The sequence below is a fragment of the Talpa occidentalis genome, unplaced genomic scaffold (assembly GCF_014898055.3).
Source record: "Talpa occidentalis isolate TD23 unplaced genomic scaffold, MPIMG_talOcc4v2.1 talOcc4.11, whole genome shotgun sequence".
In the NCBI taxonomy this organism is placed as follows: domain Eukaryota; kingdom Metazoa; phylum Chordata; class Mammalia; order Eulipotyphla; family Talpidae; genus Talpa; species Talpa occidentalis.
In genome coordinates, this window is record NW_023601104.1 from 21,487,234 (window position 1) to 21,511,228 (window position 23,995).

Genomic DNA, 23,995 nt, shown 5'->3' on the forward strand with positions numbered 1-23,995 from the left:
AAGTCTAAAATCATCATCTGATCAGTTGCCACAAGCTTTGATACTTGGGCAAGTTACTTATTTTCTATGGGTCTTATTTTCCTCACCTGTAAAATGAGGATGTATTACTAAAAAAAATCCAAGACTCAGTCCAACTTGAAGGTTTCACACTTAGGATTTCTTTCATGCTCAAATGGTGAGAACTATACAAGGAAAATAGCAGCTGATTCTGCTGATTAGGATCCATTAGGATCGTGCAGTCTGGTTGAAAAGAGAGGGTCTCCCGACATGTAATACCTGAAATGCTATGGGGCAGCAAGGATAGATGAAATAGACAAACCTGAAGTAAAATATGCAGTAAATGCAAACATAATATGGAGAACTGGTTTTGATAACTCTCATTTTCTAGTCAAGATGGTTGGGGTCAAAAGTTTATTTTGAATGTAATTTCAGTTCCAGTCATGGAAGAAATCATTTAAGTAACCCAATTGTCATCCTTTCCTGCTTCTTAACCATCATTTTTTCACTTATATGTCCCTGAAATATGAGGACACAGCAATTTGTAAAGGGTGTATCAGACTAAAACATGTTTTGGTTTTATTATTAAGCAGTGGCAAATGAACAAATTATTTGAAAATAGAAAACTTCTGGATCCTTCAATGTAATACAGTATTATTGATAAATAATTTACTGAATGAAGTATTTATTGCTAACATAACTGAGAAATTGTAAGCTATTGCTTTTGCATATGTCTCTCATGCGGGACCCTTAAAAATTGGGGCCTGTACAATTCCCACCCCCCTTACTTTAACCTAATCCCTTTATAACCAAGATGAAAATGCATACATTGTGCAAAAATGAAAAATGTAAAAAATATATAAAATTAAATAAAATTTAAAAAGAGAGAGAGAAAAATTGGGGCCTAGATGAGCAGTCCAAACCCTTTGCTCTGCAGGAAGAGCTGGGAGCTGGGGGTTCTCTCCCTAGTGTCTGCTGCTGTGCCACAGATGGGATTTATGAAAAGACTTTTTCTCGGTCTTTCCAAGCTAATTTGATGTGGGTATTTTTTCTTTCACTTTCCCAGACTTAATTGTTTTTGATGAACTTTTGAAGTGGTTGTTTTCCCAGGAGCTTTTCCTTCTAATCTGAGTGGTTAGATTTGCTGCCAAATAGTTGTTTATGACAAGCATATACATCCTTTTAATGTTTGTAAAATTTGAAGTTATTTCTCCCCACTCATCCTTTAATATTGCAATTTTGTATCTTTTTTCCTGTCCACTTTGTTATATATTTATAAATGTTATTTATCATCTTTAAAAAAAAAGCAACTTTTGGTTTTATTGAATTTGTTTTGTTTTATTGAATTTGTTTCTGCCTGCTCTGCTCCCCGCTCTGGCTCTGGTGAATTCTCTCACCCTCCCGTGCTTCTGACTGTACCCAGTGCATGTATAAATAAATAAATAAAAATAAATCTTAAAAAAAAAGAAGAGGGTAGAGGTGATGAAGATTGTATTTTTTTGTGACCATCATTAGTTGAGATAATTCAGAAGGAAGTATCAATTTAAAAGAAATTAGAAAGGGAATTAAAGTAAGGGAAGAGTATTGTGAGTTACATTTAGATAAGTACACATTTGACTATCTGTGTGACTTCCATGAATTACATGAGTAGGCAGTCATGTATTTAAGTGTGAAAGTACTTTTAACTGGCAACAGTAAAGGCTCAATTTATTTTCTCTCTGCATTAATAGTATATTTCAGAAAGTATCCAAGGTTCAAGTTGAGTAGGAAATGTACCAGCTTTCAATAACCTGCCATTTCATTTTCTTAAGGCTGAGGGATGAGCCGGATTTACATCTTGTTCTTTCTGTTTGAAACTAATGTTCTTCAAAGTATTAACAGCTATTGACTCCTTTACCTGTAATGTGACTTTCCTAAATTATTCCTGTTTTAGAAGTTGTTAGGAAAAATGTGCATCATACTAAAAAGCAGAGAGATTATATATTGGAGCCTAATTGCATAACTTAAACTCAACAATTATCTTGATTTTGTTGTTTTCTTTTCATCTATACTCTTGAACTTTTGTTTTATTTATTTTTTTTCTTTGCTGAATTATTTCACATAAATCTAAGCCATCATTTCATTCCTGTATACTTCAGAAATTCATCTCCAAAAGTGATGACTATTTTCTTGCATATCATAAGTCATTATCACAACTTATGGTATTAGTGGTAATGCTGTGGTATTGTGTACTCCCTGTTCCATAGAGAAATGTCACTATTTTTCTTTAAAAATTTATTTTTCACGTTTGGTCTGTTTTAATTGGGAAAAACGATCCACATATTACATTTGTCTGTTAGGTGTCTTAAGTCTCTTTTCTTCCTATTCAACTCCTTTTTATTTTATCCATTTTATTGACTTCTTAAAGTAACCATATTCTTATAAAATGTTCCATTTCTGGGTTATTCTGTTTGTCTTCTTGTTGTATTTAATTTATTCTTCCATATTTGATAGTTATCATAGTTGAGCACTATCTCTGGAGACTAGCTTTAAGGTTCCTTTTTCCCTAATAGTATTTCACAGGTGACTGTGTACTTCAAACTCTGTCAGGGGGAACATTGTCACATTGTTCCCCTTGTATTGATGTGAAGTTTGATCAGTTCTGACAGCCTGATCCTTGAAAAGATCTCTATTCCCCTCTCCTTCAGTACTTATGTATAATCATTTCAGAAACAATTATTCCACTAGATACTGCAAATTGTGGTTTCATGATATTTTTTCAACATTATTATTAGAATTTTTCAGTGGAGAAGAATGTTCTTTCATTAACTAGGGACACTTGTTTACTTTGAAATATAATAAGTCCTGGAAAGAGTAAATACTTAATTCTCTCTCTCAATATTTTTTTGATGGGCATTTTAATATCTTACCTTCTTTTTTTTTATTGAGGTAATTCTTTTAACCTAAAGGTTTTTTATTCCATTCTTTTATGTCCTGCTTCACTGATTATAATTTCTCATTAACAGCCTCTTTTAAATTGAACAAATAAAAGTTGAACATTAAATATATGTAAGAAACTATATAAAGTTGCAGCCATAAAGATTTACTTTAATATTTAACAATATTTGAACATGGGTCTTAAACTGGTTAATCACTGAGCCTGTCTCATTCACTAGTCGTTCTGGGATTGAACAAGTCCACTCAAGTGCCTTTTTGAGGTAACCTAATGAAAAAGGTTTTGTACAATAAGAAAAACTTGATTTGCTCTCCAGATCTCAACTGAGAACAGTTGACAAGGAGACTGAGCGAGTGACACAGCTGACAGGGAGGACAGTCATTGAAAAGTTACAATTTCAGAGATGGTTATAGCAAATGATCCTAAATTAAAACTAAATTAAAATAAGGTATAAACAGAAGTAGATAAACAGGATTTAAGAAAAAAAAAAGGCATTGCCAGTGAAACAAGAGAAAAAATGGCTGGGAGGAAAACAGAAACGACAGGAGCAGCAGTTACAGTGTTGGTCTTACATGAGGACCCTTTTATGCTCATCCATGAAGGAGGTACTTGTTTGTGGTTCCGTGAGGCACAGACATACTGGTTATTGCTCTCTGCTTGTTAAGCTGAGTTCAGTTTTACTTGGGTTCCAGTGTATTAAAGCAATGCAGTTTAGTCTTATTTCTCCATTACACAAAGTGTGCCTATAAAAATTTCCTTTAAATATGTGTAGTTATGTGCATCATGATCCTTATAACCAACGTAGCATAACTAACCCAGTATAATATTATATGAAATGACAAATGTATTCCACTATAGTTGGAGTCTATGTTGCTGTTGAAGTATAAGGGAATGTTTCAGTTGGAATCCTTAGAATCTAAGCAGTTTATTTCCTGTAAGCAATCAGATCTGCAAAGCTAGGGTTTTATAGTGGGGTGCATGAATAATCACAAAATCCAAAAATCAGAACTGAAACCTGCCTGACTAAAAGTAAACATTTGTATAGATTTTACTCATATAATTACCATTACACTGAATTTCAAAACATCAGTATCTCTGCAAATTCCTCAAAAAATACATTATCTGGAAAGAATAAGAATATTTTTCTAAGAGCATAAGAGTACTGTTACAAGAATGCTTACTAAGAATTGTACTAGTTTAACCACTTCTGAAGTTTTTAATTTTCTATCTCTCAGATTGCCCATCATAATGGAAAGAAAAAGTTCACCTTGAATTTTTCAGGTGATTTAGGCCCAGCTGATACTTATATGTGATAAATACTGTCACCATCTATAAAGAATTAACTGGAGACAGACACTATATGAGGCATTTTAATTCTAATGACAGCAACACTGTTATCATCTGCAAATTGCAGATTATGACACTAAAGCATAGAGGGGTTAAGTAACGTTTCCAAGATCATACATTAAGTCAGCAACAGAAGCAGAATATAAGCAGCCCTTGAACTAATAAAAGGATTAATCTTTTTTAATAAATTAGTTTATGTAATTCTTACATCATTTTTCATTTTTGCATAATTATTCATTTTCATTTTGGTTATAGCCCCCATACAATTCCCACCCCCTTCCTTTTTTTTAATTTCTATTTATTTATTTATTTGTTTCTTTGCTTGCTTGTTTATACAAGCACTGGGTACAGTCAGAAGCACGGGAGCGTGAGAGAATTCACCAGAGCCAGAGCAGGGAATAAAATAGGCAGACCGACGAAATACGCTGCTGAGGGGAGCAGTGGGTATGGCAGGAGAGGTCTGCACTCCATGTCCCACCACCTTTTTCTGACCCTAATCCCTCTTCTCCTCCCCCGGCCCCCTACTGTAGTGTGTCTCTGGTCTATAGTTGCCTTTTGATGTTGATTTTGATTTTTACTTTATTGCAATTAGTCTTTTTCCTGGTCCCTTATTTAGGTTTTCTAAATTCCTGCTATGTGTGAGACAATCCATTTTTTTTGTTTGTTTGTTTGTTTGTTTGTTTTTCTTTCTGGCTTATTTCGCTGAGCATGATCCCTTCCAGCTCCATCCATGTTGCTGCAAATTGCATGAGTTTATCTTTTTTGATTGCTGGGTAATATTCCATTGTGTATTGTACCACATCTTCTTGATCCAGTCATCTATTTTTGGGCATTTGGGTTGTTTCCATAAAGAAAAAATCTAGTCAAAAAATGGGCAGAAGAGCTAAAAAGAAACTTCTCCAAAGAGAAAATGCAAATGGCCAACAGGCATATGAAAAAATGTTCAACATCACTCGTAATCAGGGAAATGCAAATCAAAACTACAATGAGATACCATCTCACACCAGTGAGAATGGTACATATTAAAAAAAACTAGCAACAACAAATGTTGGCAAGGTTGTGGAGAAAAAGGAACACTCCTGCACTGCTGGTGGGTGTGCAAACTGGTCCAACTACTATGGAGAGCTGTGTGGAGATTTCTTGACCTACTAAACAAAGAGCTTCCATATGATCCAGCAATTCCATTCCTAGGTATTTACCCAAATGACACAGAAACATTAAAATTCCAAAGGGCACCTGCACCCCTATGTTTATAGCAGCACTATTTACAATAGCTAAGTTATGGAAGCAACCCAAATGCCCAAAAATAGATGACTGGATCAAGAAGATGTGGTACATAAACACAATGGAATATTACTCAGCAATCAAAAAAGATAAGCACATGCAGTTTGCAGCAACATGAATGGAGCTAGTAGGGATCATGCTCAGCGAAATAAGTCAGAAAGAAAAAGAAAAAACCGGATGGTCTCACTCATAGCAGGAATTTAGAAAACCTAAATAAGAGATCAGGAAAAAGACTAATCAGTACAAAGTAAAAATCAAAATCAACAAGCAACTATAAACCAGAGACACACTATGGGGGGGGGGTGGAAGAGGGGAGGGGAAAGGAAGAACTAGAGTCAAAATAAGGGGGGAGGTGCAATTGTGTGGGGAATATAAGTAAAATGAAAATGCATACATTGTGCAAAGATGAAAAAAGATGTAAGAATTATATAAAATAAAATATTAAAAAAATAAAATTCACCACCAATGTTAAAAAAATAGTTAACCAAGATCCATCCTCATTTTTATTTTGCATTTTTCAAAATAAATGTACATCGAGGGATCTGAGTACATAAAAATAATGCCTTAGGTTATAAATGTAAACAGAAAAAAAACAAAAGGATAAAGGGTGGTTGAGTTGATCAACTTATAGTAAAGAGAACATAAGAACAAAAGGAAAAATTATCACCACAGGAAATAGTGAGTTAGATGACTTCACACTCAAATGCTTAAGCTGACTTTCATCTTTACATCCAGTGTTACCATGTTTTAATTTCCCTGTAATACAGCTATAATTTATAAGGCTAGCATATAATTTACTACTAGTCCTGCTTAATAAAGTTCATTGTTCTTGACTGTTTTTTCTTGTGATAAGTGCATTTAATTGCACGAAAGCATGTCAAATATTGTTAAATATAGAACATATTAAAAGCTAATTTAAAAAATAATAATGTAAAAAGAGTGCAGCAAACTAATTGTCTTCTGAATTTTGGCTATGCTAATTAAACTTCAGTTGCATATATGACATGCAACAATAGAATCAATGCTTAATCATTTGTAACAATGAACACACTTGTCTTCAAAGACAAACTTTGCATATCAAAATAATACTTCACATTTAATGGATTCTAATTTTATCTGTTGTGACTAATGAATCAGTATTATCAAATTTGGCAGTGGTAGATTATGTTTTCCTTATTTCACAAAGAGATTTTCAAGATAATAAATTGGGTCATTAAATTGTTTTGTCTCATGATTCAAGGTTTAAAACATTTATGCTTTATAATAATTGCTGCAAATTAAAAACAGGAGATATCAGAATGGATTAGTTATTTCATTAAGCCTCCTTTTATAAATGATAGTTTAAGCTATAACTGCACTGAAAATTAAGAGGTGGAGGTTGATATTAGAAATATTAATTTGTGTACAGCAGAATTTCACAAGTTCAGACCAGTATGAGGACAGTCAATTTTATTTTTAAAAGATCAGGAAGTCAGTGTGAATAGTGTACCTTTTTTTTAATATGTGCTCGTTTTGACTTTTATACACGCTAATTCCTACAAGGTTAGGAAAGAATTGTAGGAAGCTAAAATTTTTTTCAGCTCTGCTTTTAGCAGTTTGAAATTGTTTGTAATTGGCTTATAAATTGTTTGTGTGTAGCTTGAAATTTCCCAGGTTTGTGAAACCATTTTATTTCAGTGAGTACATAAATTTTCTCTCTGCAGTCTAGTTTATTACTATTAATTTTATTACCAAATTACTTTTTTCTCAAGATTAAAAACTCAAATACAAATTGACTTCCATTCATATTCTGTGATGTTTATCAATGGATCTAAATAACAACTTCCTATGTTTTATTTATATTTAGAATTTAATTATTATCAGAAAACATTTATTGAATTCTCAGTATGTGCCAATGGCTCCACAAAGATTTACATATAAAATCTTATTTAATTTTTCCGCTAGCCTTAGAATGAGTCCCAAATAACACAATAATCATCACCCCCATTTGACAGGTGAGGAAATTGAGTTTTAAAGAGATTAGTCACTGCTTCCCTGGGTAAATTAGCTAAGCAGCAAAGGAGAAATTCATCTCTATATTTTGAGTTCCAGTGAGGTTTAACCACTGCATTATGATGCTGTGGCTTATGCAGAGGAAATTACCAGAACAGTGTTAAACTGTGGAAAATAAGCCTGTAGGAAATATGCAGATGGCATAGACTTAACCAGACCAAAGGAGAAGCAGAAATATTCACTGTAGAATGTGTTCGGGGAAAGCAACTATACTGAATCATAATTTACTACTAGAGATGCAGCATTAGACAAAAGTATATACAATTTGATGCCAACATTATATTAAGCATTTACAAATCTGCAGAAAAACACTTAGACACAGTACAATAACATTTTTATGAGATTTTAATTACTTTGTGGCCTCTTAAAGACTGGAAACCTAAAATCTAGCCAGTAGTTAGAATGTGATGATAAAAGCTATGATCAGAAATATTAGATACCTCTCCTTTGGAATCCAAGTACTGATTTGATTATTTCATTTACTAATAGTTGTGACTTTTTCTCTCTTTTCATTACTAGAAAAGTACGGGTATATATATTGTTAGCTTTTCAAATATTGTCACCCAGGTTATAGTCCAGCTTCTGAAGTGTTTACATCATATATATGTACATGTTTAAGAGTTATACATATAACAGGAAAACAAATTATACATGGACTGTATAAGCATAATTATACAGTTGTGTTGGTCTTGAAGACATGGTATGTGAAAAGAGAAGAATCCACAGAAGTGTAAGAAGGAAAAGATACCATAAATTGTGGCAGAATTTAATGGCTAAGTTTGCTATTTAGTTTCAGGGCCATGTTAGTGATTTTTTTTTTTTTTTTATTTACCTAGGTCAGAGAAATATTGCCAAATGTAACAGGAGTACCACAGACTGGTAGCAAAGTAAAATTAAAAAGACTTCAGAAGAGCCTGTGTAAATACTAAGTAAAGGAAAGCTGTGTTATTTTTTTCTAGCATAGAATGTCCATTATCACCATTGGTAAGCACATGCAAATTTAAAAACAATATATCATAATACATTATAAACAAAACTTCTTCCAATGTACATATAAGAATAATTTCTCAGACCCCCAAAGAGTGTCTTCTGTATAAAAGTAGAGCCTAGCAAGAAATGGATGTTGAAATTTAGAGCAGGACTATTATATAAAATATGCAGCTAATAATGTGAATTTTAAATATTTTAAAGCAAAATTAGTAGGCTAATAAAAAGTAGAAAAATTAACTGAAGACATTTTCATTGTTTAGCAATTTTTGTAATTGTTAGAAAAGAATGAAAAGGAATGTCGTCAACAATCCTAAGTTTAATTTCTGATTCTATCTTTAGTTAATGTGTTAGGACACATTTTTTATTGAGTTAATGATTTTCAGCACCACATATGTTTTAGGGGTAATGACTTTCCCATGGTGGTTGGCTCACCTTCCCCAGAGCACTTTGTGGTAGCCCTGCTTTAGGGTTTCATCCCGGTCCCATCCCAGCTCTCTCTGAGATATGTGCTGATGTCTTTAGAAGCCTCATGATAGTGCTGCTTCCAGGCCCACCCCAGCTTCCTCTGAGCTCTGCAGAGGGTGACTGTGTGAGGGCCTTGCCAGTTCCACTCTGCGGCTTACACGGCCCACCGTGCTGCTGGGACTCACCTCACCTGCCCAGGTGAAAACCTTGGCCCATTCCACCCCAGACCTTACTCCTAGTACGTGCTGCACTCATCTTTTACTCCTTCAGGAGTTATTGGATATGTTCTGCAGTCTTAACTATGAATATGTGGAGCAAGTGAGCTAACCATCTAAAACTCTGTCACCATTTTGCTGTGCCCCCTTATTTTAAATTTTTATTTTAAAATATTTTTAAAGATTTAATTATTTATACATACAAGAACTGGGGTACAGCCAGAGGTGCAGGGAGTGAGAGGATTTACCAGAGACAGAGTAGGGAGCAGAACAGGCAAATCTACTGAAATACACTGCTGAGGGGAGCAGCGGGCGAGACAGGTGAGGTCTGTTGTGCCATGTGGGTAGCTCCCTGGCTGGGGATCAAACTCTTGCCTGCAGTGGCTTCATAGTGCTGAGACATAACCCCTTGCGCCATGAAGGAGGCCCATATTTTTATTTTAAATCATAGTTTGGTTTCGGTTTTGCCATATTGATATTTTTTTACACAAAAATGAGCTTTTAAAATTCATGGGTTGACTAATTTTTTAATTTGCATAAAGGAATAAAGATATGAATATAAATTACCATTTTATTACCATCTCAACAGTCAAAATTTTGGTGGGAGGCAAGGTGGACTCATGAAGGGAGTTTTGGGGACATGAACTGAACTTAGAAACTTGATGTATCAATAAGTTCTAAAACTTAGGCAGACTCTACATGCTGAGAATTTTACAGCAGTGATAAGAACACTTAAACCACTGTTTTCTAAGAATTAAAATCAAACTCAACATTGCTCATGCAGCTGAGAAAATTCTGAGACCAACAGCTTATTTTTAGATTCCGTGTTTTGAAGTTATCTGATTGAAGCTTCTAAATTAAAGAAAAAATATTTTAGAAATCACTTTGAGAGTCTTTTCTTATGGTAATTACAACCATTAACTGGGGTGCACAGCTTTTCTTTTCCACCAATTAATCTTTATCCTCTTTCAAAAGTAGACACAAAGATTACTTTCTTCAAGTAAACTTCTGTGAATACTTGCAACAGTAATCATCTTCTGCATCAAATATGCTTAGCTTTATTGTATTCAGTAATTTTCACGTACTACGGGTGATAGATCTTTCAGCTGAAACCCATGTTTCTTGAAGTTTTATCAATCCAAAGGTAGAAAATAGACTAGAAAAACAACAGTCACTTCTTAGTATACTTTTGACTCGTTTTGTTCTTGTTCTTCGGTCTGACTCCTTGGTGTCCTCTCAACCATACTTGATATTCTTGTTTTCTTTTTCTAATAATCCTTCAAATCCTGCTCCCCTTCTTGCTGTTTTTATGTCCCCTTTTGACATGGCAGTCACAATAACTTACACATACACCAAGTTTTCTACCACTGCTGACACCTGATACCCAGAAGTTCTGAATCTCCATTAGCAAAAACTGTTTGTGTTGCTTCTTTGCATTTCTGTAGATGTTACAGGAGTGCTTCAGCATTGAAAGTGAGATGCTATTATAGCCCTGAGACCTGATAATGTGTTTCCAAAAAGGCTTGCTATACCAGAGCCACTGCTTTCCATAACCATCTCTAACTTTTCACCCTATATTTTTCTTCATGGACTTATCCAAATATATGTACACCTAAATATTTATAACATTTAATACATTTATATTATTAAATTATATTAATATAAGTATATTTACATTGCCATTAATACTAAGTTATAAACTTCAGCAGGGCAGGGACCATATATGTTTCATTTAGCAGTATATAGTCTTCCCTTAGCACAGTGCAAAACACTTCAAGCCTTCAGTTAATGACCATGTATTAATGAATGTTCATTATTAAATGCTAAATGTGTTAGTAGTCATTTATATTAGCTCTTATTTTCCTGCTTATTATTTATAAATATTTAGATATTCTTCTAAATTAAACCATTGAAAATTGAAGGTTTTTTTTGTGTGTGTATCTGCCTCACTGAATCAAATCCTTTTACTCCTTATCCAAACACAGTTGTTAGAACGGATTGTAAATTTTTATCTATATGAATTCCCTTATATTCTTTGATATGCTTATGCATCTCCTAGAAAACTATGTTACTATCCTCTCCCCTAAATGTTATTGACTGATTTGAAAGTAAAGGCTGTGAGCCTGACAAGTTAGATAGAAGGCAACAGCAAAAAACTGAGAAAATTGAACAAAGGAACAAAGGGATAATTGGAAATCATGAGTTAAAAAATAGTGGTTCCAATGAACACCCCAGGCATAGAACAGGGCTGAAAAGGATTATATCCTAGGAACAAATATGAATAAAATATTGACTGACTGACTAATCTCAGTCCCAAATTGGATTAAGATCATCTCTACCAAACCTAAAACAGACCTGCCAGAAAAAAAATCCTTTCTGGAAGAATACAGAGATTCAAATTCTTTTATTTTTCTATGCAGCAGATTTTTTCATTTAAAACAAAACAAAAATTAAAAAAAGCAGGGCCTCCCCGGTGGCACAGCGGTTGAGCACTGGGTTGTGAAGCTGCTCGCAGCCTCTGCAGCACCAGTTCGATTCCCGGCCACCTGGCAAGGGTCCCACATGGCACGCAGAGCTCTCCTGCAGCCCACTGCTCCCCTCAGCAGTGTACTTTGGTACTTTGTACTTCTGCCTGCTCTGCTCCCCGCTCTGGCTCTGGTGAATTCTCTCACCCTCCCGCGCTTCTGACTGTACCCAGTGCTTGTGTAAATAAAAATAAATAAATCTTTAAAAAAAAAATAAAAAAGCAGTCTATAAAGATGAGCAGAATATAGGAGACTCAGATAGCATAACTGATACATTTAAGAAATTAAATGAAATAGAAACTCTATAATGAACACAAAACTACTGAAAGAATCACATGGAAGCTCTAGAACTGAAAACTATAACAAGTGAAATTATATTATCAAACCCATAATAGATGGGTTTGATAAAACGTTAGCTACAACTGAAGAGAGAATTAGTAAACATGAAGCTAGCATAGAAGAAAATATGCAGAATGGAGCTCAAAGAGACAAGAAGTAGAGAATAAAAATGCTTAAAATTAATTTTCAATAATGTATTAAATGAAAGCATTCAGTATCAATATGCAGACTTTGAGTAATTCTTATAATGACTCAATATAATATTTACCTTTAAGTTTTAAAATATCAATTGCTATTTTTTTTTTTTTAATATTTATATAAGCACTCGGTACAGTCAGAAGCGTGGGAGAGTGAGAGAATTCAGCAGAGTGGGGAACAGAACAGGCAGACTTGACCGAAGTACACTGCTGAAGGGAGCAGCGGGCGGCAGGAGAGGTCTGCGCGCCATGTGGGACCCTCCTCCGGTGGCCGTGGAGCAGCCGGGGAGTGAACCGGTGCTGCAGAGGCCACGGGCAGCTTCGCAACCCAGGGCTTAACCGCTGCGCCACCGGGGAGGCCCTCAATTGCTATTTTAGATAAATTGATAGTTGCAGTTAGTAAGAGGGTATTTGATGAAACATGCATGCTTTTAATGGAAAGTTGGGCTTAGAACTGTTTTGTGTAGTTTCTGGTCTTTTCTTACTTGAGGTGACATAGGTGACAGTTTCTATTCCTTTTTTTAAGTTGGATACAATAATAAAAAATCAGACTGAGTTATTTTTGTTCCTTAATGTGTATTAGTTTTTGTATAAATGTATGAATACATACATATGCATGAATTTGATAAAACCAAATTTCTAAGAGAATAAATTTGTGTTATATACATGCATGGGATGAATAGTGTAATGAAAAGACTTGGTCCTTATATCCTTCTTTGTTACTAGGACTCTTATGATGAGATTGAAAACAAAAAGAGTACCTATTTAGCAGCATTAGGAATCTTGCCTTTACCTATACTTCTCTCATCAAAACTACCAATATTCCTGAGAGTTCTGGAGTACTGATTAATGGGTTCATCCTGGATCATTTTATCATAGGAATAAGGAACCTTTCTTGAAGTAATTCATTTTAAGCAAATAGAAAATGGAAGCACTCAAACTTCCTTCATAGAAAATGGCTAATGGAAGAATGTGAGTTGTGATTTGAGGCATTATATGGTCACTGTGATTAATTATACTGTTACTGTGATTAATATGATCTAACCTCACAATTGAGACACGTAAAAATGGAGTGTGATAAAACTGAAGCAGTTATTTAGACCTAAACACACATCCTATCATATTCCTTGGGCGCCCTAAGCACCATTATTTTGGTACTAATGTACTGTAGTCTTTTTTTCCCCACCACCCAAGAATTTCTTTTACAGCCATATACATATAGTTTAACTTTTCCATGAATGTTCATAAAGAGAAATCTCATAAATAAAAGTGTTTGTGAACTGCATGATAATGGCTGTTATATATGTCAAAAGAGGTGTTTAGTTTTAGACACGTTTCTCCTTTTGATGCTATAATATGTGTCTTTGGTTTTAGATTTCCTCAAGAACTGAATATGGGAAAAATCAGTGCTGAAATTATGTGGACCCTTTTTGCTCTGGATATGAAATATGCGCTGGAAGGTAATTACAAATATCTATAATTTTGGAATAGATGTTTTAGGTTAATTATGATTTTGTGTTTGGGTTTTAAATGTAAGGAATTAATGCATTAAAATAGATTGTTATGATCTGTTCTAAATCTTTTACCACATTGTAAAAAGAGAAAGATCTCAAAGTCTCAAAGATGCTTACACATTTCTAATCAAATTGTCTAATTTACAGGATCATAACAGTATTTTACTTGTAGGATAATACTCAGATGCAAGAATACTTTATAGCAGATCATTTACCAAGGCAGACCGTGTTGGATGTGGGCCAGTAGCATTAACCTAGACGTTTGCCTACTTTGTCTTTCACATGATATCCATGGTTAGGCAGGTAAACCTTACACAAAGAATATGATACAGCTCTTAACCAGAAACCCCATCATGTAATGTAACGTCTATATCATGCAATATAAAGCAAAGGAAATAAAGCCTCAATTTAAAAATTCTATGAATGTTCTTTGAGCACTAAATTATATTTAGAGTTATAGATAGAAGCTAAACTAGCCTAAGGTTCCTGTCCTTTAAGAATTTTAAGCCAATAGAAAATGGAAGCACTCAAACTTCCTTCATAGTAGAGATGAAGGAAGTAGAAATTTATCTTTGTCCTATTGGACAAAATATATATTGAGTGAGTCCCTTGATGCTAAATGCCCAGCCTTGCATTCAGAGTAGAGAATATAATTAATAGGAAACAAGAAAGCATGGCTCCTGTCCTCAACAAGATTATGAAGGATAGCTACAAGTATGCAAACATTTGCAATATGGGAGTGGTAAGGGCTATTGATGATGGAGTAACTGGAGGAGGAGCACTTAAATGAGGCAGGTGGGCAAGGATCTTACTTGGAGGAAGTGTTACTTTTAAAAAGACCTGAAGTTTAAATAAAAGTGCTGGAAAGAGATAAGCCGGAAGCAGTTCTGTCTTTTCCTGGTAGAGGAAAGACCATTAGCAATTAGAGGGAGCATAGGTGCATTTGAGAATAGAGGACGCAGCAGGTGGAATAAGCAAGAGCTAGCAAGACGTGAAGCAGAAGAAATTGGCGGTGACCAACATTCGATGCTGTTAGCCATGGTGAGGAGTTTGACTCTGCTGAGAAGAAAGAAAGGCCCCTAAAGGGATTTCAGTGGGGACATGTATTTTCAGATTTGCAATTTAGGAAAAGCACTTTGACTACAGAAAATAGATTGGTAAAGTAAGACTCGCTCAAACTTTGTGCTGCTAGGGAACACAGGTATGCAGTAGATTATACTCCTTGGTTTTAAGGTAAAGTCTGAGTATACCATTCAAAATAATGAAGTTTATCAAACCCTTAAAATAGCGTCAAAACTGCACAAAGGTTCTACTGGAATGAAGTACTTTCTCTACATTGTATTAATCAACCCTGCTTTCTCTAGTTCTGTCTCTGCCTCCAGCCAGCTACATCCTTTAATATGTAGAGCTTTTTTTGATACCTTTATTTTCCTCAGCACACTCCAAGGTCATTACTGCTGTTGGGCTTTTTTTCCAATCAGTGTACTACCTAAATACCTTTTTTTTAATTTATTATTATTTTTTGAATTTTATATATTTTTTACATCATTTTTCATTTTTGCACAATGTATGCATTTTCATCTTGGTTATAATCCCCATACAATTCCCACTGCCCCCCCCCTTGTTTTGATCCTACTCCCCGCCCCCTCCCCCGGAGTTTGTCTCTGGTTTTTAGTAGCTTATTGATTTTGATTTTCACTCTATTATAATTAGTCTTTTTCCTGGTCCCTTTTTTTTCTTAATTCCTGCTATGAGTGAGACCATCTGGTATTTTTCTTTTTCTTTCTGGCTTATTTCGCTGAGCATGATCCCGTCCAGCTCCATCCTCAACGGTAGGGTTCAGCTTAATGTCAACTCCTCAGAATCTAAATTCACTCCCCAGTATTAACCTCATTTCATTCCTCTGAATGGAAACTAATCTTTTATTTATTGGTGCATTTATGATTGCTCATTCAGTTACTTCCTTACCTTTCTCACCACTATGTGGATTTTTCTTTGATTTCTACCAACATATCTATAATCCTGAGAATGGTGCCTAAAAAAATGAAGTTATTTATTTATTGAATAAAGGCCAGGTAACCCCAACTCAACAGAACAGTGAAATGGGCAATGGAGGAAACTTTCACTTAAGTTCGTCTTTTGCTGTGTGACCTTGAGAATATTCCAAGAGGTCAACACCTTTGTGTTTCATTGACCTCACCTGTAAAATAAAAGGTTCACTTTGGATTGAAGCACTAGACAATGGGCAGGGAGGCTCTTGCCTGTGCTTCACAGGAACTTTCTAGTTTGGAACCATTCCAAGGCGACACTGCTTGCCAGAGCACATTTTGTTGGGCAGAGTCTCTATTTATGCTTTTATAAATAAGTAGTATTTAAAAAATATTTTTTAAAAATAGTAATTTGGGCCTCCCCGGTGGTGCAGGGGCTAAATGTCAGTGCTATCAAGCTATCTTCAGCCACTGCAGCATGAGTGCATTCCACAAGTTCAGTCCCTGGCAAGGGAGCTACCCACATGGCACAGCAGACCTTTCCTGTCTTGCCTGCTGCTCCCCTCAGCAGTGTATTTCAGTAGATTCACCTGTTCTGCTCCCCACTCTGTCTCTGGTGAATCAGCCCCCACACATCTGGCCTATACCCCCGTTCTTAAATGCATAACCAAGTATATTTATGTTAAGAATATATAATTCTCACAAAATTAATGTTTGTTTGAAGCAACCCTAAAATTAAAAATACTACAAATAAAGCACCTATAACTTTGATAAAAATTGTAGGTTAATAATTTTGTGCAAAAGTGTCCCTAAAAATACTGAGATTTTATCATATAGCAGGTACACACTGTCCAGGGTAATTAATAACTTTGTGATTATCCTTGACTTTTTATAAACAAATACTCCCTTTTAAGAAGAATTATTTGTTTGATTTTATCTCCTTTTAAAAATAATTTTGTTAGATTTTTTCATTAGAAGCTTTATTGCAATATAATTCATATACTGTACAATTCTTTTATTTCAAGTGGCAATTCAATAGTTGTTACATTTATACTTTCACACACATTTTCAGAAAGGCACAGTGAATATATAGTAAGAAAATAACTTGAGTTGCAGTTTATGTATGTATCTTCTCTACCAAATGAGAATGGTTTGGGGTACACTGATTATATTTGTCATCTCTGTAGCAATTGAACCTTAATAGAAACACAATATGTACATTTACTTCAGTCAAATTGAAAATGAGACATCCCTATAAAATCCTCTTGGAGACAAGACTAGAATACTTGGCCATGTTCAAATTAAACATTGATAGTGTTACAGGTTGGAAGACAGCAGGAAATCTGAATCTGGGAAATTGAATTTCAGAAACCTTTATTACTTGTGAGCTATATGACCTTGGGCAGTTAATGACTAACTTCTCTTATATTTAGTTTTCTTTTCTATGAAGAGGAGGCAGTATTTCCCAGGTTATTGTGAGGATCACATATACCTTAAAAGTACTTTAAACTCTAAAGCATTCTGTTAATGGTGGGGAACATTATTATTATGGAAGGAAAGATCTGTTGAAATGTTATACAGTCTCTATTAAGGGTCATTTAAGGTTTAAACTCCTAGAAAAGAGGTTATAAATGCATGTTAATTTGTTCACTATTTCTGCCTCCTACCCTTTTGTTATTTCAATCTAATAGGTGGTTTTAAGAAAGGTAGAGCACCCTCCTTTCAATATGGCATAAATATTAGAGAAAAATGAAGATTATCTCAGAGTAAATAACATATACTTAAAAACTTTCGTCTGGCTAGCTCTTTTGCGCATTGATCGTAATGTTCTTACTCTACCTATTTGCCTATAGAATGTTAATTGTGGAGTAGTGCTTTTTATTGGAGTACTGCTTCAGGCTGTTGGCCTAAAAAGACTGTGTCATTATTACATAATGTGGGCTAAATATTTTGTCTTGTGATTAAGGCATATGCACCCAGCTAATGTACAACCTCTGATGAAGCAGGCCAACAGAGAAGAACCAGTTAGAATTTATAAACTTGTAGTTTTTTGATACAGCTTTTGCTTTAATTAATTAACTTACTAGGTATTAAGAAAGAAATAACTGAATTTTAAAATATAACAATTTTCCCCAACTATTCTCAATTTATACAAGCCAATGGATAGTTTTCACATTTGACATTAATCACCTTACAAATTTGATAGACATTAATTTGTTTGTGGTCATAACTTGTTAAATGAAACAATATATATTTCTACAGATTTTTTTAAAAAGATGGACTTTCTGTGAAAAGGGGAGATGTAGAAAAAAAAATGCTTAAGTGTAGAGTGTTTTATAGTGAAGTGTTGGTTTTACAGATTTTTTTTTCTAACACATTTTTCTATACCACATCTTCTGGGTGGTAGGTTCACAATGGTGGTAATATCTGATGGGGATACCCCAACATTCCCTCAATTGAAAATTGGTACGTGAAAATAAAAACCAAAGAAATTCTGAAGATTTCTATGGTCTTTACCCTTGACGGTACATATGTAGATTTTGTAATCACTTAGACCTAGATTGAGTTCAGACTCTGCTACTCTCCATTGACATATTGGCTATGATTTTGGAAAATTTATTAAGCTCACTAAACTTTAGTTTCTACACTTGCAGACTAGGGACAACAGTACCTACCTTATGAAGTTATTTTAAGGATAAAGAGCAAGAGACAGGAGGGCAAAATAGAGTATTTTCCCTACCTCCCTTACTGCATCCTACTAATTATATTAACAAATCTTTATACAGGATTCCATGTCTAGATTAATGCACCAAAAATGAAAACAAACCTCAATGGTCACTATCTCTCAATTCCCATTACTACAGGAAAAAAAAAAGGAAAACAAACAGTTCTGTCCATTTAAACTTATACTTTCAGGTCACATGAGTCAACCTACAAATTGAAGTGATTTCTGGATTAATAATTTATAAGAGATTATTTATTTGAGATGTCATATATTCTATTTGTTCCCATTCTCTCAAAGTAAAGTGAAAGCAGAATGTATTTGCTGGTATTTCTTTTTTTTTTTTTTTTTAAGATTTTATTTATTCATACAAGCTCTGGGTACAGTCAGAGGTGTGGGAGGGTGAGAGAATTCATCAGAGCCACAGCAGGGAGCAGAACAGGCAGACTGATGAAGTACACTGCTGAGGGGAGCAGCGGGCGGCAGGAGAGGTCTGCGCACCATGTGGGACCCTCGCCTGGCAGCCGCGAATCAAACCGGCGCTGCAGAGGCTGCGGGCAGCCAGCTCTCAACTGCTGCGCCACCGGGGAGGCACTATTTGCTGGTATTTAAGTTTTTCTGATTCATTAAGTCTATGGTTCTCAAAGTGTGAGTCCCAAACAGCAACACCAACATCACTAGGTCCCATACCAAATCTACTGATTAAATTGAGGCCCCATAATCTATTATTTTAACAATACATCCATCCGATTCTTATGCATGCTAAAGTCTGAGAAACACTGATCTAGGTAATATCAGTATAGTAGCTTCTTCTAACTTCCTGGATACACAGTGATTTTAAGACATTTACATATGTCAGAAATAAGCTCATTACAAGGAAAGTTAAAATGCTGGAGCTAGTATGATTGCATTAACCATGTAGGACAAACCAGGAAAAGAAGAAAACCATAGGAGAAAAAGTTAAAGGAACAAATTGATAGGTGTTGGCTAAACTTTCAAATATTCATAAGTAAAGAAAGAGGATAAGAGAAAAATGATAAAGAAAAAGTAGAAGAGAAAATTAAAAACCAAATCTCAAGTAAATAAAGAGCAGAAAGGAATGGACTGGACCTATAATGAGACCTATAATTGATGACTCAGTCAAGCAGGCTCACAACTCTTATATTAAAAGTCCATGGAGTATTCTATAACTCTTGCAAAAAAAATGAAAGTTTGGCTTATTCTTTTTAATATTCTATTCAAAAGAAAATTAGAAATACAGACTACATTTATGTCATTTTTCATTATTTCACCTTGGAGTCAAATTCCAACAAGAGCAAATAAATTTTCTCCAATGTTTACATCCTTTTTTAGATCTATTATTTTTAATTAGAACAAAACTCACTGCATTTTGAAACAAGTAAAGCTTTTTTTGTACCATGATGCTGCAAAAACCAAGTATTATATTGCTGCAAACTGCATGTGTTTATCGCAACATGGATGGAGCTGGAAGGGATCATGCTCAGCAAAATAAGTCAGAAAGAAAAAGAAAAATACCGCATGGTCTCACTCACAGTAGGACCAGGAAAAAGACTAATCAATACAAAGTAAAAATCAAAATCAACAAGCAACTATAAACCACAGACACACTACATGAGGGGGGGGGGTGGCGGGGGCCAGGGAAAGGAAGGACTAGAGTCAAAATAAGGGGGTTGTGCAATTGTATGGGGAATATAACCAAAATGAAAATGTATACATTGTGCAAGGATGATAAAAGATGTAAGAATTATATATATAAAAAAAACAAGTATCATAGAAACTGGATAACTAGCTTTATCACTTTCATTTTATTTTTTTTAAAGATTTATTTATTTTTATACAAGATTTGGGGTACAGGCCAGAGATGCGGGGGGTGAGAGGATTCACCAGAGACAGAGGGACTGAAGTACACTGCTGAGGGGAGCAGCGGGCAAGACAGGAGAGGTTTGTCCTGCTATGTGGATTTCTCCCTGGCCAGCAGGGAATCCAACTCATGCTGCAGAGGCTGCGGATTGCTTCATAGGTTGCGTCTTAACCCCTATGCCGCCAGGGAGGCCCATATCACTTACATTTTATTGCTCTTATCAGTATGACTGCCTGAGGCTTTTGGTAAAAGTTTACCTAACAATATTCTCAATATTTAGCTGTTAATCATCTTGTTTCACACACACACACACACACACACACACACACACACATATATTTAAAGACTAAAACATTTTAAGTACAATGAATGATCTTATTAGTAACATTCTCAATTATGTAACCTTGTGAGCTCCCTTTGGGTACAGACCTATATTAACCTGTTCAGTCCTTGACACAAACCTACTGTGTGTAGTTGTTTGATAACTAATTGAATGAAAATCCAAAGTATACTAAAACAGTGTGTTTATGAATGTGTGTAGGGGTTAACTGTATAATTCAGAATGATTTTTACCTAGCTTAGAGCCAGCGATTGCACACTTAAAACTTTCTATGTGTCCTCTGGTATATTCCACACTAAAGTACATTCTTCATCAGTTTAATTGTCCCAATTGATATTTGGACACTGCACCATAAAACTTTCATTGGATAAGCCTTTGGAATTCAAGCCTAGCCATAGGCTCTCTAATATATAACTGTCTATTTTACATTAACAAGCACCGCACACAGAGCATATGGTAAACCTCTACTTTTATGAGACAGTGTCAAATTTTAGCCATCAAACAGATTTTACAGGCTGCTTAATAAACGTCAGCTGTCAAGCTATATAATCTGAAGTATAAAAACATTCCATTAAGAGCCCCATGGCACTTACTGGAGAAAGAGCGATCAGTGAGAGTGCACGCTGAAAACTAGGGCAAGCCAAGGTAGACAAGTGCTTTGGGGGCCTGCTTTCGTTGCTTATGCTGTTTTGGTTTTTCTTCCTACTGCCTCTTTGCCCTTCTCCACCTTTATCATCCTTTTAAATACTGTACACTCAGGACCTTCCAGCTGATTGACTACATCCTGATTATCCCTACCAAAGATCTGAAAATCAAAAAAGGAAGGGAAAATATTGTAATTAAAAATTGGGAGTTATGGGGGCAGCAAATAAATCCTGCTCACACTAGCAAGCTGGAGTTGGACTGTGGACAGAGACATATGAGAAAAAATAAATGGAAACTAGAAATGAAGCCTGTTACGCTCTGCATTTCAACTTCTAAAAATGTTTTTGTTTTTGTTTTGATTTTGCCCCAGAAATTTAGGGGATTCTTGTGTCCTTTTATCTTGACTCTGAAGGAAAGCATCAGTGTTAATTCAAATGACCTAAACTGGGAAGTAGGGCGCCTCCTTCACACCTAGAGGAAATGCACTTCACAGTTTTCTCCTCGGGAGCAGTGCCCCTTCCCGCCTTCTACACCCCCCACCCCTGTAATTAAGCTGAAACTATTTGTTTTGTATCTCTGGAATAGAGAGGGAAATCGCTGTGTGTAATTAATCTAGAAACATGCTGACTAAAATATTTGGCTTGTAAATAACAGGAAAGAAAAATAAGCTTTCGAGTGTTTGTGATGCTGTTGTTCATCTTAACCTTTAGCCATCTACTAACTTGCCATATAATCTATTTCAGTAAAAGATAATTAAAATATGTGACCTGAGTAATATATTATGTTCCTCTGATAGACATGAATGTAGCAGAGTATATGTATGTAAATAACTAGTTAGCCAAATCCCCAATTTGAAAAGGAACCCTACAACAAAAATAAGTCTATCCTAACTTCAAATAGTAGTACAGATGTGGTTTCTCTAGCAGTATAGACAAATCCACTTGTCATACAAACCCCTTGTGTGTTCTGAAATTAAATTCAATGGTTTCTAAATCCATCTTCTCACTATGATAATCTTCAGTGAAACGACAGGTAAATAAATGGAAATGATTTCCTAAAAGTCCGACTCACTTAATTTATTAAAATTAAGAAGTGGAACATCAAATAGATATTTTAAATTGTTAAATAGCCAGTATAAAAATGGCACATGAACGATATTAAAAGTTAAACCAAAAAAAAAAAAAAAAAAAGCGAGCCATCAGGCACTAAACGCTACAGGTTTCTTTGATGTTTCTGTTTTCTCTTGCTCCCTGGGTGTGAATTTGCCTGTTGGCTGTGTCTGTTTACCATGAAAGGTGGACTTTTTATTTTGTCACACTTGGGGCACCAAGAGCTACAGAGGCTTCTTGGGACCGCAGCCTTGTCCACTTGCCTCAGTGCACTGCATAGTGATATCTGTCTTGTTCCATGTACCCTCCCCCCAACACTTGTCACCTCACCCTTTTCCCATTCCGTTAAGCCCTCAAGATGTTTGTTGATGTCTAGTAGTGTTTAAAGTGTTTTCTCATTGTTGAATTTCCTGTTACATGAACGTCCAATATTTACTTTATCATTCTGTCTTGCTTTGCTGCATATAATTTTTCATACTTATGTTAAAAATGAACTTCTAGGATTAAAATCTCCTCACCCAAATCCTGGTCCTATCCTCCTCTTTCCCATTTCAGCAGAAGATGCCACCATTTGCATCGTGTTTAGTTTTTATCATTGATTCCCCTATTTCTCTTACTCTACAACCATCCCCAAACATATAACACACATACACAAATTCACAGGTAAATGTTACTCATTCTCTCTCTAAAACATATCAAGCTCTGTACCCTTCTCTCCGTCTTCACTGTCTCTAACTACGCCTAACCATAGAGGGACCCATTGCTTTGATAGCTGTACTATCCCCCTAACAGTTTGCACATTCCACTCTTGTTCCTATGACCCATTGTGCTCATAACATCCAGACTGATCTCCATAAAATTAAACTAGAACAAGATGTTCTTTGGTATATAAAGCCTTCCATATTTTTTCCATTCAGTAGAACAAAATCCATTTCTTCTTCACTGTGGTTTATCATGCCCTGTGTAATCTGGACTGTACTTATTTCTTCATCTCATTCACTTTTGCTGCCACTTATCTCTAGCTGTGCTGCACTGTTACTTAGCTGGCCAAATTTGTTTTCATTCCAGCACGATCACTGTTGCTCTTGTTCCTGTGTGAAGCTCTTGCTCATGAGTGAAACTTTTCTCTGTGATGGGCTGTTCCCATGACAGTTTTTTGCATAATCCACCCTGACCATACCTTCCCTCATTATACTCACACAGACCCTTTTTGCCCCCTAAAACACTTAACTGTATCTGCATAATTTTATTTAGCCTAATTATTTTGTCTCCTTGTTTACTTATTTTGTTTTCTTACCTTTATAACTGTATTTCTAAGTGTTCAGTTCATAATCCAAAGTAAAAGCTACATTTTCACAATGATGTAGTTAAACATAACTCCTCCCCCGAGGTTTCATGAAACATAGATTCTTGACAAGGATATAGGTGATAAATACTGAAAATTTCTTA

At 35.2% G+C, this 23,995-nt stretch overlaps 1 protein-coding gene across 1 annotated transcript in view; it reads left to right on the forward strand.

The window, feature by feature from the left end:
- Positions 1-23,995, forward strand: part of UNC13C (unc-13 homolog C) — a 488,975-nt gene that overhangs the window by 319,576 nt on the left and 145,404 nt on the right. The window contains exon 19 of the mRNA XM_054701637.1: positions 13,721-13,806. Coding sequence (XP_054557612.1) covers positions 13,721-13,806 — 86 coding nt within the window. The remainder of the gene's footprint in view (positions 1-13,720; positions 13,807-23,995) is intronic.